Raw genomic sequence first — 16,241 nt, 5'->3', positions numbered from 1 at the left:
AAGGAAGGTTATCTAAAGGTTAGAAAGATGGTAGCCCTTCAAATTGCCAGCTGGAGGGCATTCCACAAGGGAAGACACAACCATGGAAAAAGCACACTTCCAAGGTTCCACTAGATGGCAAGATTTTAGGGAGGGGACCTTGTCTATGCCCAATCTATCTGATCCAGTGGATTGGGTGGATATTTTTAGGGAAAAGAAGTCCCACAAATAAACAGGTCCCATGTCACGTAGGGCTTTAAAGGTGACAGCCAGCGCCTTGAATTGCACCTGGAAGAAAACTAGGAGCACTGCAGATTGCGCAACCAAGGTGTAACATGGACAAACCTACTGGCGCACAATACTGCCCATGCTGTTGCATTTTGGACCAGTTGTAACTTCTGAGTGGCCTTCAAGGGCAGCCTCATGTAAAGCGCATTGCAACAATGCAACGATCCAGTAATGCAACAATCCAGCAATCCATGATCTCCTGTTTTTCAGTCTGGTGCCTTAACCACTACCGTAAACTGGCTTTTCGACGGCTGTAGGATAATGTTTCTCCACCTTGGCAACTTTAAGATGCGTGGACTTCAACTCCCAGAATTCCCCAGCCAGCTTAGGAACACCTAAGAAGACAGCAAGTACCCAGCATTTCTTCTTGCAACCTGAACAGTTCTTGGACAGGGTTCAGAAATTCCACTAATTAGATTGATGTTTGCCTCTGCATGGGAAGCCTCTCAGAAATGTAACCAGTGTGCAAGCAGTATGTGTGCACTCATATGGGACTTTTACTTAGCATGATTCGAAATTCCTTCCCTCTTAATTTCCCTCTGGTTTTAGTGACACTGCTTGACTTTGGCATGATTGTGAGGCTGCAGAAACACATTTGCTCTCCGCCGTTATTAGCAATTTAAGTTCCCCCAGTTTTATAAAGAACCTGACAACAACGGATATCAGTTGTGTTTCAGGATCTCACTTGAAACGTCTGTTTATCATCCTGGAATTCCCCAATGAAATTCTCTGGAGGTCATGGGCTCCAAAACAATTTTTCCTCCAACTTCAGCCTATGAAATGTAAAAGTAAAGAAAGCTGTTGTGGTTGCTGTTTGGTGGGAGAGGCTACTTTTGTGTTCAATAGAATGAAAAAAAAGAAGGATGCCTTTAACTGGAAATTAAAGTTACATATGAATAGAATCTGGAAGCAGGCAGATTTTATTAAGAAAACTGCAAGAACTAATCCAGGCAGTGGTCAGGTATCAAAAAGATGACTCAAAGGGAAAGAAAGAAAGAAAGAAAGAAAGAAAGAAAGAAAGAAAGAAAGAAAGAAAGAAAGAAAGAAAGAAAGAAAGAAAGAAAGAAAGAAAGAAAGGAAGGAAGGAAGGAAGGAAGGAAGGAAGGAAGGAAGGAAGGAAGGAAGGAAGGAAGGAAGGAAGGAAGGAAGGAAGGAAGGAAGGAAGGAAGGAAAATGATTTGGCAAAGGTGATGATGTTTCTTTTGAATAACTGTACCCTAATCTCAACTCTAACCGAATGTAAAGGAATTTACAGCTGAGCTTGGTTGACACATGAAAGTTTCCTTAAGGAGGAAGGAAGGAATGGACCATTAAAGAAGGACTTGAAAAAGATTTTACAGATAGAGTTTGACTTAGGAACAGTCATATATGGACTGTTTAAAGTTACGACAGACACACACACACACCAATGATTTTTTTGATTTTTTTTTTAACTTTACTTTATGCATGGCTGGCTCAGGAATTCTAAGAGTTGAAGACCACAGGTCGTAATGGGCCATAGTGGTCCAACCCTGCACAGAAAATCAAGAGTAAACTTGTTTTCCCTGGATAAACCCCAGAAAATAGTAAACACAATCCCATTCCTGTTTTATACTGAAACCTACTTTTATCTCTCAACAATCATGCTTTTTTTTTTAAAAAAAAAAAAAGGCCTTGCCAAAGTGAACTGCAGATTGACGGAAAAGAATTGTCGCAGTAATAGCACACCAACAAATTGTTGGCAACAATAATAAAAACAACAAGAAATGCGGTAAGCCTATTCTTGGAAAAAAAAGATGTTTTGTCTTTTTTTTAAAAAAGGCCTCATATCAGAATACTTGGATAGATATGTCTCCATGATTTGCATCATGTTTTGATACAGCTTTTCTGCTAAAATGGAAAAAAAAAACATTGTAATTCATAGAACATCTTCACTGTATTAGAATTAGCCTTATATGCTATAAGTGCTTGCTTACGTTGAACTCTTTGCTAATGACTGGATTCACGTGTATGTTTTGTAACGGTTGCTGGGCCAGCCTAGACTGGCTGTCTCCAGTCGGTTAAGTAGGATTTTGGGTGGGAAACTGTTGCTTTAAACCTATTGGTCGCCGCCTATCGGCCAACCGTATAAATAGCTGTGTGGCAGCTCCTAGTTAGCTTCTGACCTTCAATAAAGCAAGAACCCTCTGTCTCGCTCAATGCCTGCAAGAACCGACTACACAACATTCATCATTCACAAAAAATAATAATAATAAAGCTTAACTAGGGCTGGAATCTTATAGATCAGTGAGATCCTTGGTGCTCTCTGAGCTTGGCTGTTTTCTAGCAGACATTTCAAGAAAATCACCAAGCTTAGAGAGCATGAAGGACCCCTCATTTCAACCCTGAGCTACAAATATTCTCTTCTATTGGTGTCTTATAGAACAGTGAGTATTAGGGGGTCCTTAGTGTTCTCTTAGCTTGCTTGTTTTCTTGCAGACAGTTCATTACCCTAACTAGGTAACAGCATCAGTGCTAGTAAGGAGTGCTGTTTGCTGTCAGTTTTATATTCTGGTGTCTTGCATATCTGTGTGGGTGGGGGCGGTCTTAGGGATTCCTTGGTTGGGCTGTTTACTAATGGCTCTTTGGCAGTTTCTTGATTGGGGTATTGCTTCCTTGATTGTTGGTCTGAAGTTAATCTATGCTGATCTGTGTGCTGATTACTGGTGGAGAGGTGCTGGAGTCTTTTTCTCTTTGGGGCTGGTTGATTGTCTCTTTTGCATAGTCTATAGATGTTGTTAATGTCTATGTGTCATTGATGGCTGATTTGTCAGAGTGCCAGGCTTCTAGAAATTCCCTAGCATTTTTGGATTTAGCCTGGTCTAAGGTTGTCACATTTGCTCAGTTGAAACGATGGTTAAATCTGTCTATATGTTGTGAAATTAAAAAAAAATCATCATGCCGTTTGATTGCCAGTTGGTGTTCATGGATGCGTTCTGCCAGTCTTCTGCCTGTTTGTCCTACATAGTGGTTGTTGCAGTCTGTAAGTTGTATGTTGTAGATGTCGTCTGGTTTTTTTCTTCTGGGGTTGCTGGGTCTTTTGGTTTGCTTAGGATGTTTTGAAGAGCTTTAGTTGGCTTGTGTGCTACACTGATTCCTTGTGGTTGTAGTAGTCTATTTGCGGTTTCTGAGATATTCTTGATGTATGGCACTGTAATTCTTTTCAGGGCTTGTGTTGGTTGTGCTGTATTGGGTTGAGTGTTCAGGGACTTTTTGATGAAGTTGCATGGTTATCCATTTTGTTGGAATGTGTTGTATAGATGCTCCATTTCCTTCTTCTGCTGTTCTGGGTTGCTGCAGTGCGTTTGGGCTCATTTAAATAAAGTCCTTACACAGGTTTTCTTGTGGGAGGTTGGGTTGTTGCTTTGGTAGTGGAGCACCTGGCTAGTATGAGTGGTTTTTCTGTAGACTGGTGTTTCTAGTTTGCCATTGTGGTGTCTGCTGATCAGTATATCTAGGAAAGGTAGCGAGTTGTTTTTTTTTTTCCTTTTCTAGTAAACTGGATTCCTTTAAAAATGTTATTGATGGTTCTGTGGGTGTTCTCTAATTGGTCCTTTTTTATTATGGTGAAGGTGTCATCTACATATCTGATCAATATTTTCGGTTGTATTTATTTATTTATTTATTTGTTTGTTTGTTTGTTTGTTTGTTTATTTATTTATTTATAGTGAGATTTGTATGCTGCCCTATCTCCCGAAGGACTCAGGGCAGCTAACAACAACAAAATACAAATGAATACAAATATTAAAAAAGAATTAAATTGTGTCAAAGTCCCACTAAAACCAATAAAAACATTGAAAATGTTTGTGGGAGTGCTATAGCTTCTAGACATTGCATGACAATCTTCACTATAAATCCTGAAAGCGGTGATTCCATAGGTGTCCCTTTAATTTGTTGGTAAATTTGGCCATCAAATTGAAAGTATGTAGTTAAGTAGAAGTTTATAAGATCCATAATCCTGGGTGTTTTGATTTTTTTGTGTATTCAATTAAGTCAGGTGTACTGTGAAGCAATACAATCATGGAATCCTTGGCAATTATTAGTGATTATTATTATTATTATTATTATTATTATTATTATTATTATTATTATTATTATTATTATTATTATTATTATTATTATTATTATTATTATTTGTTATTATTATTATTATTATTATTATTATTATTATTATTATTATTATTATTATTATTATTATTATTAAATATTGTCCTGTCTTCTTGTGTGTTTTTGTGTGTCTTGTGAGTTCAACTGAATGGAAGCCTTAAGGGCTATTCACTTCTAGCTCCCCCCACTCTAAGAATAGAACTGCACACATGTAGATAGCAATATTATTAACACATTTTCTTATTTCATCCAGAATCTTCCTCCTTTCTCTCTTTTCTTTTGGCTTTGATCTTTGCAAACCCTTCCCAGGCTCAGTTGGAACAGTCACTCTGAGATGAGTAAAACTCAGGCCAAGCATCTGCTTTCTGAGTTTCAGCATTTGTATGCCAGGACTTGTGTAATATTGATTGCAATCTGGCTTTTCTCCCATAGCTCCTTTACATACATGAATTATGAGCCCTTTTTTTCCAGACAGTTATATGCAGAGGCATAATTCAGGGGGAAAAGATGAGAAGACTAGAAGGGAGGATTGTTCCCTTTGGTATCACTTGTCTTATTTTTGCACCTTCCCATCATGATGCTCACAACTACCAATGTCTCCACGGACATCTCTTGATCTCCAGCAAGATTCTTGCCCCAACTGGCCATATAAAGGAAATATTTTTTTTTTAGTTTCATATTTGTATTCTGATAGTTTATTTATAAACCTCTTATCTCCCCTTGGAAAGACTTATAGGTGAATATATCTTTTCTGGAATCATAAAAATGTAAACAAACACTTAAAGACATAACATAAGTTGCTAGATAATATGTCAGAATAATCTAAAAAACAATCTACTATTCAGATTCCTAAATGTTTCTAGAAGAACCCCAGGCAGGGCATCATGTCCATAGCACTCCCTTCTTCAGCTTCCCCAGTTTAGAGTAGTGGTTAAGACCCAAGACTAGATGACTCTGAGTTCTAATCTAGCCTTCGGTAGTAACACCAGCTGGGTGTCTCTGGGCCAGTCCTTTTCTCTCAGTTTAACCCAAGTGAGGAAGGAGCATTATGCCTTGAGTTACTTATAAAGTAATAAAAGTGGGATTTTTTTAAAAAAAATCAAATAAATAAATCTTGTATTAGCAGACATGGTTTCTCCATTATTGGAGATAATGTATACTCTGCATGTCTGGTAGCCATCAATGTCTCCATAAATTTGGCCTTGTAAATCTGTCTTAACTCCCTTGTGACACCGTTCCATTTGGAGCCATAAACTAAGTAATGAGCTGGCCAAATTTGAGGGTGAAGCTCAACTACTCCGGGTGACGAAAACCAGAAACAATGGTGAAGAACTTTACAAAGATGTCTTTAAGAATCCAATGGCTTAAAAAGATAGATAATTTTACCCATTGTTTCAGATGTTAGTGGGTTTTGATTATAAGAAAAAGAGATTGATCTCAACAGCAGACTTGTTTAAGGCTACAAGCTTCCATTTTGTCAAGCACAAAAAATCAGGTCTACACATGAAGGCCCAGTTAAAATGATTTGTGGCTATTCATGCCTATGCCCAGGAATATTCTCAACTAACAGTTAGCACCTGCTTGAGTTAGATAAGGATCAACAGAATTCAAGGTTAGACCTATTTCACTTGTGGCTATGTAGGGATCCTAGGTTGATACCTCACTTGACTCTACCCCCTGATTCTGCCACTCCTGCTCCTACACATTCAACATTATTAAGCATGGAATGGATGGTCACTTATCATTTCAGCAATACAAGATCTGGTGATCTTTGAGTTTTCTTCCAACTTTGCAATTTGGTGGATGAGCGAGTTTCATACTGATGATCTCTAAGTCCTTTGCTTTTCTTCCCTGATCAGGACACGGAAGGTCCTGATTATCCCACTTTCAACCTAGTTATTTTTATCCCCGGTGATCAAGCAAGCAGTTTTCCAACCCCCCACCTCAAGTTCACTTTTTAGTGAAGCATTGTTTCATTTGATTCTGGGCAATTTGCCCCAGGAGAGAGAGAGAGAGAGAGAGAGAGAGAGAGAGAGAGAGAGAGAGAGAGAGAGAGAGAGAGAGAGAGAGAGAGAGAGAGTGTCTGTTCCTTCACTCAAAGTGAACAGACTGTATGGACAGCAAGCAGATGGGGTGTCTTTCAAATATACCAGGACTGTCTGGGGAGTTATTCTTCTATTTTCTACTATGACGATTTAGACTGAAAAACCAATTTTGCTCTGTGATATTATCTTGTCTCCTTCCAAGCTATAGCTTCATAGATTTTATTTCATCTCCCTTCCTGCACTTTGGTGATAGTCTACCGGGCTTCTGATCTAGTTCCAGTGACTTTTGGGAGGTCACTTCAGGTCAAGCTGGACATCTTTGCAACATTTTCCCCCCACAAGGCAATGATAAGTAACCTCTTTTCTACAATTGTGTATTATTCCTGTGCTGTGACATTTATTTGCACAGAGTGGGGTGGAAAGGAAGATTTTGTGGGTAGAAAATAGAGGACGGAAAAGTGATGGTCTACTTAGAAATGAGGTGCTCGACATCAATCTTTAGGAGCAGGTGTAGAATGTCACTTAAAAGCAAAGTCTTCTTCAAGTAAAGAAGATGTAAAGATGTAAAAAAGATGTTGAGACTCTACAAAAAGTGCAGAAAAAAGCAACAAAGATGATTAGGGGACTGGAGTTAAACATATAAAGAATGGTTGCTAGAACTGGGTACGTCTACTCTAGTTTAACAAAAGAAGGACTAGGGGTGACATGATAACACTGTTCCAATATCTAGGTGGTTGCCATAAAGAAGAGGGAGTTAATGTATTCTCCAAAGCACCTAAAGGCAGGACAAGAAGCAATGGATGGAACCTAACCAAGCAGAGAAGCAACCTAGAACTAAGCAGAAATTTCCTGACAGAATAATCAGTGGAACAACCTGCCTTTAGAAGTTGTGGGTGCTCCAACATTGGAAGATTTTAAGAAGAGATTGGCAACCACTTGTCTGAAATGGTACAGGGTTTCCTGCCTGAGCAGGGAGTTTGACTAGAAGACCTCCAAGGTCCCTTCCAATTATGTTATTTTGTTAAGTTTTGCTCAGCATATGATGGCTTTATGGACAACCTTTCAAGGTCAACCAGACGAGGAAATGAAGTTTGTGAATGTTAATGCTACTTTTATTATAAGGTCACAGTAATAGAATCTTGCAAGTCTAAATGCACATCTTCCCTCCCTCCTTTTATTTACAAGAGAATTAGGGAAGGTCAAGCTTGAGACATTTTCTCAAATTACATTTCTGCCTCAGACTCAATTTTCTTTTCTCTATTCATTTTCTTGGTTGCAGCTCTTCCTTCTCTTTCTTGAAGTATTATTTCTGCCCATTACCCTTATGCAGTTTTATTAGTAACAGTGCAGTGTAGTTTGCTAATCCATTTTTCAGGTGTAAAATTGTTCTCAACTTTCTATATTTTTTTTAATCTGATAGAAAAGGGGAAATATGACATAAAGGACTAGAGAAAAAACAGCAACCACAGAATAAAGGTAAGGTTAAAAACCAATCAATGACAATTAATATAATAATCTTATGGACAATCAGGCCCAAATGCCCAAACAAAGAGCTATGTGGCATAAGATGTACATATGCTATATTTTATTCCCAAGAGAAAACATTGCCAGGCACAAAGGATCAGGATCTTTCATTAAGTCGCACCACAAAAAGATTTTTTCAAGTCTATACACAAGAATCTAGTCAACCTTAATTGAATACTAAATTGATGCTAGATAAGGGTTAACAGATTTCAAGAAGGGTTGGACTTGGATCATTTGTGGGAATGTAAGGACTCTAAGCTTATGACACATTTAACATCGTCCACACACTCTGCCTGCTCTTCTCATACAAACATCACATTTAAGTATCCACAATGCCTCTTGAGAAATTCAAATGTTTGTCTGAAGAGAAAACTGGAAGAGTTCTAGAAATGCTTGATAATTTTCTCTATTTATGGTTTGTTCACCATAGCAGTCAATTGCCACTGGTTTTTTTTTCATTTTCTAATTCTTAAGGCAAGGTATAGGTAAATAAACAAACAAGCAAACAACAGGAATGAGAAAGAACAGTTTGGTGGTCTAGAAGTAGAGCTCTTGCCTCACAATCAGGAGGCAGTGAGTTTGATCCAAGGTAGCAGCAGATATTTCTCTCTCTGGGTGCAAAGAGAAAATATCTGCTGTGAACTCTGCATGGGGGTCAGGAAGGGCATCCAGCCAGTAAATGCTCGGCTCCATTTAGTCACCATGACTCCACCCCGATGTAAGGGATTTCAGGGACGTTAAAAGGGGAAAAAAAGGCAAGATATAGGTAATATTTCTTGGACTGCTGAGCATCTTGAGAAAGAGAAATTCATGAACACTAATACAAATTGCTTGCAATGGTGAATGTAAGGAGGCATGGAACATCATTTATTAAAATACAAGGTGGTGACTTGGTTTTCTGTCACCATTTCTAACTTTCCATGATGCTTCCTTGTTCCCTGTTTTGTTCAGTCTGTTTAGTCTGTTATCTGGGGAAAATTGTGATCAATTTCCCACCATAGGGCTTCAGTTGCCCACCATCTTTAATTTTTTAAGTATGTGGTGTATGTGGGGTTTAGAGACATTCTTGTAATTAATTTCTTTTTCTGCTGAAGAAAAATCAATCAGACAAACAATGGGAGAATATTGTAGAGTTAAAAATGATTCAATTCGCTTCTAAGCTAAGATTTGGTTTGTTTAAAAAACTAAAACAAGCTTAATAATAATAATGAGGAGGAGGAGGAGGAGATTGTGGTGGTGGTTTTGATGATCAGGGGGGATTAGAGCGAAGATACATATCCACCAACACCATGCTGTTTACCCCTTTTATAAGAAAAGTCTTCCAATAAATGCAATAAGAACAATCAAGAAAAGAAAAGCTGGTGTCTCCTCCAGAAATTTTAGTTTGTTTGTTTCCAGTCAACAGTTCAAAATTCTGCTCACTCAGAGCTTGGTTCAGATGGAGAAGATTTTAATATGATAAATTGCAACATCTGGCCAAGTTCTAATACTAGCATCAGGTTAAGCTGTTGATTTATGTGATGTTGTATTCCACTCTGAAAAATCAAAAAAAGAAAGAAAAAGAAAACGCTTTGAATACCTAAAAACATGCATTTCAGAACCAACCTGATAGGCAAGGAAGGGTCTCCTGCATCCCACCAATCCTTTGGCGGACTAATATACATGCACCAAAGCTCCCAGCTGTACCCGTGGGCTGAATTTTCATAGCGCTGCACCTCAAAGGTGTCCTGCTTGATATTGTCAATGGATGGGAGGATGACCCTTTTCCGGTTCTCCTGGATTCTCGAAAGAACTGGCTCTGCCCTAGAAGAGAAAACCAAACCATTCGTTTTGAAAGATGCTGGGCAGTTGCATTCCAAGAAGCACACAATTGATTAGATTAGTTCTCGTAATTTGATACCTTCTGGATAAGTCGTGATTGCTTTTGCCAAAATTCCTAGAGATGAATTGGCAGGCAGAGGAATGCTGCATTCAAACCATATACCTCAAGTGAAGGATGAATGTATGGTATATACAATCATTTTATAAGGAATCAGAATTCTAGTCCACCTACCTTTGTCTAGTCTAAAGAAAAGAAGAAATAGGGGAGAGATGATAGCAGTGTTCCACAAGACAGAGGGGGCCAGGTTGTTCACCAAAGCACCAAAGGGAAGGATGAGAAACAATGGTTGGAAATTGATCAAAGAGAGAAGCAACCTGGAATTAAGCAGAAACTTCCTGACAGTGAGGACAATCAACCAGTGGAACAGCTTGCCTCCAGAAATCATGGCTGCTCCATCACTGGAGATTTTCAAGAAGTGACTAGACATTTACCTGTCTGAGATGGTATAGGTTCTCCTGCTTGAGCAGGGGGCTAGACTAGAAGACCTCCAAGGTCCCTTTCTATTCTATTCTATTCTATTCTATTCTATTCTATTCTATTCTATTCTATTCTATTCTATTCTATTCTATTCTATTCTATTCTATTCTATTCTATTCTATTCTATTCTATTCTATTCTAATTCTACTCTACTCTACTCTACTCTACTCTACTCTACTCTACTCTACTCTACTCTACTCTACTCTATTCTATTCTAATTCTACCTACCTAATAACATACATTCTATGCTATTATGGTTGGTCACACAGTTAGCCAGATGTTGAGACTAGATTTGGCATTTTTATTTACCTATCAAGTTCCCAGGGACTTGAGATAGGTAGCTGATGTTACTAAAAGTACATCACAGATGTAAACTGTTCCAAGTAAAGCTGCCTTCTACAATTGACTGATGGTGATTTTGTTAATGCCGATGGTTTTTCAAGTGGTGCTCCAGATGTTTTGGAATTGCACCCAAGGACCCTATTACTAATGTTATTATTTTTTTTCTTTCTTCATCATCATCGTCATCATCACCATCTTCATATTTATATCCTACCTTTTTGTTGGAGTCCTAATGCAAATTTCAAATATTTTCATTCATTTTATGCTCACACCAACAACCCAAAGCATTGGATTGAGAGAAAGCAATTCACCCAAAGACACCCATGTTGAGGGTAGACTTGAACCTGGGTCTTCCCTATCTTATTCCAGTATCTTAACCATTAGAACACATTGTCTCTCTGTTCTCTTCCATTCCTGAGTAGAAGAAACTAGGGGTTGAATCAGGATCCAGCTTTTCCTGTAACATTTAACTATCGGTTATTTCAATACATTTCCCAAACATAGAAAGCAAGAATCTTTAATGGGGATGCTGAGACTTTTGTGTGTGGAAATTATTGCCCTTTATAAAAGTAAAGTGGACTTAAAGCCCAATAAAATAAACCACTCAAGAAAACAGTATATGGATATTTATTCAGCCTTGGCTTATGTTAAGTCAATAAATCCTTTAACAATTGCTCCGGCTTAGACAGCATCAAGGAACTTCACCTTAAAAATCTTGTGAAAAGAGCATGCAATGGTGATGCAGCTATCTCAAGGTTATTCAAGTACATCTTTCCTTATCCCCATTCAAAGGCAGGAAAGATTTCACAGGGGCTGACAAACAAAGATTGTGGAAGGGAGGGAGATCAATGGAATCCATCAACAGGGATTTTAGGTTACAATCCGAGGAAGATGCCTGAAGGTAAGTTTCCATTAAACTCTGTAGGGCTTGCCTTTCAGTAGACCTGGAAAGAAATTAACTGTACATTTGCCAAATCTGTATTCCCACTTCTGATGCAGGTTGACTAAAACATTGCCTGAATGAGAAATTAGCATTGCAAGTGACACAGTTCCAATGTCATGCAGCTTTCCAAATTTGGATGCTTCTCCTGGCATCTAAATGCAAACACTAATCATAGTCCCTTTATATTCCCATCAGAATCGAGTATAATATGAGATTTGGAGTTTCTCTTTGAATCTCTAACATGCCAGCTTCAAAATGTGGCAATACAATGCTTCCTTTTCTTTTCTTGGAAGGAGGAACAAACATTTCCCTCAAAACAACAAAAAAAATATATCACAGTATTGTTATAGCAGTAGCACAGCAATAGCATTTAGGGTTATATACTGCCCCATAGCACTTTTCAGCACTCTCTGAATAATGCTGTAGAAGCATTATTTGCATATTGCACATTGCCCCCAACAATCTGGGTCCTCATTGGAAGGACCTTGGAAGGATGGAAAGCTGAGTCAATCTTGAGCCCCATCAGTTTTGAACTCCAGGCTGTGGGCAGAGTTTGCCTGCAATACTGCGCTTTAACCACTGCGCCACCAAGGCTATGTGAGTAACACAGTCTTATCTCTCTCCACTGTGCTTCTCTATCACCTCCCACAATTTTAAATGCCACCTTCTTTGGTCAAAAGCCTGCCTGTGCCTAAACTCAATGCATCTCCATCTTTAATTCTATTTATTTACTAAATGTTTATACCACCCACCACACTTGTGTGCCTCTGGGCAATTTGCAGATAAAACAGTAAATGATATAAATGCCATAGTTAAAAAAAATTAAAAACCGGATTAAAACAAAGTTAAAAGGGACAATCACACAGTTAACAGCCAGAAGGAGAACCTTTGGCCCACCAACCTTTGCACTCCAGGGGTGCAAAGCATTCTGGGGTTCCCAGGCCAACTGACAGAGCCAGGTCTTAATGCTCTTCTGGAAGCCCAGGAGAGTGAGGACCTTTTGCTTCTGGGGACAATTTGTTCCATAGGGCAAGGCAGACAGCAGAGAAGGCTTTCTTCCTAGACCCCATCAGTCAAAGTTCTTTAACTCAGGGGTCCTCAACCTTGGCAACTTTAGGACTTGTGGACTTCAAATCCCAGAAGTTGAAGTCCACAAGTCTTAAAGTTGCCAAGGTGGAGGACCCCTGCTTTAGCTGATGGGCTCTGTAATGTGCCTTCCCTGCCTGTTGAGGTGCGAGGGGATCACAAAAGCCAGCTGGGTGACTTTGGGCCAGTCACTCTCTCTCTCTCAGCCCAATTCACCTCACAGGTTGCTGCTGTGGAGAAAAGAGGAGGAAGGTGTGTTGGATATGCTCCCCACCTTGAGTTATTTGTAAAAATAATAAAGGCAGGGTTCAAATAAAATAGAATAATGAAATAAAATAAAATAAAAAACTGGGATGAAAGGGTTCCTTAGATAACCTGGTCCCATGCCATAAAGGGCTTTAAAAAAGTGATCAACACCTTAAATTGGACCCATAAACAAATTGGCACTCAATGTTGCAAAGGTGTTACATGTACCCAAAACTGCTTATGCCACTGCATTCTGCACCAGCTGCAGCTTCTGGATACTCTTCAAGGCCAGCCCCATGTAGACCTCATTACAGTAGTCAATAAGGGAGATGCCCAAGGCATGAATGACTAAAAGAAGAGTTTATGAGCCATGGTGGCACAGTGGTTAGAATGCAGTACTGCAGGCTACTTCTGCTGCTGGCTGCCTGCAGTTTGGCAGTTCAAGTCTCACTGGCTCAAGGTTGACTCAGCCTTCCATCCTTCCAAGGTCGGTAAAATGAGGACACAGGTTGTTGTGGGACAATATGCTGACTCTGTAAACCATTTAGAGAGGGCTGTAAAGCACTATGAAGCGATATATAAGTCTAAGTGCTATTACTCTTGCTAATGCTATGAAGTCATCCACAGGGTGTGGATACCAACCTGTTTTCTTAGTCAACAGTCTCTCAGCATAGTCAAAAGCTTAATATTGCCTCCAGAGAAGGTCTTTCAGATGCCCTTTTAGTAAACAGCAGCCTTTACTGCTGCATATATAACACCCAGCTCTGAAGAATGAGCAACCTGAGAGGGATAAGAGCATTTAAGCTCAACCTATAGATGCCAGGGTTGAAAAGATGCCTTTGAAATGTATCTTTGGGGTTCGTTGTTCAAAAGGAAACACCAATAGCTCCATTTGAAATCCATCTGCCCCCTCCCATCTGTTTTGCAGATATTCTACAATTTTCCTCCTGGGAGCAATAGCGTCTACTTTTTGTGGCCCAGGATGAATTGTGCATTAGGCTGTCCTGTCACATTTATATCAAGCAGAAAGCGGAAGAGAAACTCTCTTTTCTAAAAAATAAAATCAAGTTGGCCACGAGATGAGGAGGAAACAGAAGGACCTATTAATTCTAATCTTCTCACAAAATAGAATTTAACTCTACTGATACTCTTCAATAGATATCTCTGTCATAAAGTAGCTTTTAAGAAGAGGAGTTTAAAGTGGTTTTGTTAAAAGTAATCATGGTTAATTGGTTTCCTCTTGTGTTTAGGGCTGGCAAAATTAAAATTCAAGGCCCTGCTCAGCCATAGAACCTTTTGGGTGACCTTGACTAGTCTCTCTATTCCAGGCCAAGCTACTTCACAAGGAAAAGTAAGGAGGAGAAATGTTAGTGGCACCATCTTGAATTCCTGGAAGAATGGAAGGATGGAAGCATAGCAGATAAATAAATGGCAAAATGAAGTCTAATTGTACTTTAAAGAATCAAGAGTGCTCTGTAAGACTCACATCAGTCTTGCTACCTCACCACAGAATTTTTTTTCAAATGACATTAATAAAAATGAAAAGCATGTATTACAGCCTCAGGAGAAAGGAAGAGATGTCCACTGGACTGTATGTAAGCCAATGCAAATTATTTTGTAGGGGAAGGCAGGGCAGAACCTGGGTTAGGAGTTAAACAAGGGATCAGCCTAGAATCCTTATATAGCCACAAGCAAACTAAGTCTGCCACCCAATACTGTTAACCCTTATTTAACCCTAAGCAGGTGTAACTGTAAGTAATAAATAAGTTTAATGTTTACTGTCAGGCATGAAAGAACAGGTCCATACCTGGAGGTCCAATTAAGCTGATTTATTACTAATCATGCCTATGCACAAGAATCTTCTGAACTAATAGTTAGCACCTGCTTGGAATTAGATAAGGGCCAATGGAATTCAAAGGGAATTGGACTTAGTTCATTTATGGCTATGTAGGGATTCTAGGCTGATTTCTCTTTTGACTCTGCCCACAGGTTTTGCCACTCCTTCTCTTACAAATTTTCATCTGTTAGTATTTGGTACTTTTGTAGGAGGCTGGTAAATCTCCTAGTTGGAATATTGATGAGATAGTCTTTAGGTAACATGAGAAGAAAAACCTCCATATGACCTTTGCCATCCATGCCACTCACTAAACCTGGCCATCTCTGACTCATCAGTGAACCCTAGACAATAAAACAAAAGATTTTCATTGTTTCACTGAAACTAAGCATGCCTTTAGCTAGAATATTGGAAACCAGCAACTTAATTAAAACTAAAGACAATCCCTTCAAGATATGAAAATGTTTTGCACACATAATAGACTTCCCCCAATGGCAAATCTATCACCCAGGGTCAATACCTGGACTCTCAAAAGGCAAAGTGTCAATGCTGCTAACATCAGATGTTCTTGCTTTGACAACAGTTGAAAATGCAGCCATTTTTCACTATTGCTTTTAAAGGTAGTTGATGCTGGGAGGGGAAATGTGGATGAGAGTCCAGCTAGTTATAACAATAATAACTCAGCTGTGGGAACCCAAGGTCATGGGGCCCAGAGTTGATAGAGTTTTGGCAGGCTGGAGAGCTGGGGAGAAAACCCACACTTCAAGCTAATTGGGGAATGTGATTTATGACTATTTATTGGAGGAGGGAATTGTGCTTTGTTACTTTGTATCCAGGGGAGAGGAATTTAGTTTTTGGTTTCGACTATGTAGTGCCCATACTTTGTTTATCGAATAAAAGATTCTTGAAGGTAAACAATGCCTCCAAGTTCTTTTGAAGAGTTTCATCTGTTGGAACCATGACACAAAACCCTGCAGAGTAAGAAGCTGCATTTCTTCTTTACTGGACCCAGCTTTTTTTTTTTTTGGCGGCAGGGGTGGGGGGGAACAGACTACATTCATAACTTCCACAACAAAAGATAGACCTTTCCATAAATGTGACCAAACTTTTCTTTTAATTTGTGGCCACCTTCAATTGCTAAACGGTCTGTTTTGCTGTCGAATAAATCTCATCTCTGTTTTAAGAATTTGTCCTGTTTTGAAAACCTGGCTCAGAAGGGGTCACAATTTCTTATAATAGTTACTTATTTGTTTATGCCTTTAAATCAGTCTTCTTTATTGGTGAGTGCCTGGACAATTCCAAGCAATTATCCTGGCAACATTTTTAGAAGTGATTGCCATGTGGTTGTCTTCTCCCTAGCATGGAGAGAGTGAGGTTGACTCAAGATATGTAGTTGGCTTTGTGTTGAAGACAGGATTACAACTCACAGCCTTTTGCATGCTAAAGTCTAGTGCCTTTATGCTACACCAA

The 16,241-nt window shown here is 39.1% G+C and overlaps 1 protein-coding gene across 1 annotated transcript in view; it reads right to left on the bottom strand.

The window, feature by feature from the left end:
* GALNT17 (polypeptide N-acetylgalactosaminyltransferase 17) overlaps positions 1 to 16,241 on the bottom strand; it is a gene marked incomplete at its 5' end in the record, with an annotated part of 307,617 nt that overhangs the window by 128,105 nt on the left and 163,271 nt on the right. Inside the window, one exon of the mRNA XM_081333857.1 lies at positions 9,567 to 9,764. Coding sequence (XP_081189983.1) covers positions 9,567 to 9,764 — 198 coding nt within the window. The remainder of the gene's footprint in view (positions 1 to 9,566; positions 9,765 to 16,241) is intronic.

Source organism: Vipera berus (assembly GCF_964194415.1).
Source record: "Vipera berus genome assembly, chromosome: 1".
Lineage (NCBI taxonomy): Eukaryota > Metazoa > Chordata > Lepidosauria > Squamata > Viperidae > Vipera > Vipera berus.
The sequence above is the reverse complement of the archived record's forward strand: the minus strand, read 5'-3'. Positions and strand labels throughout refer to the sequence as shown.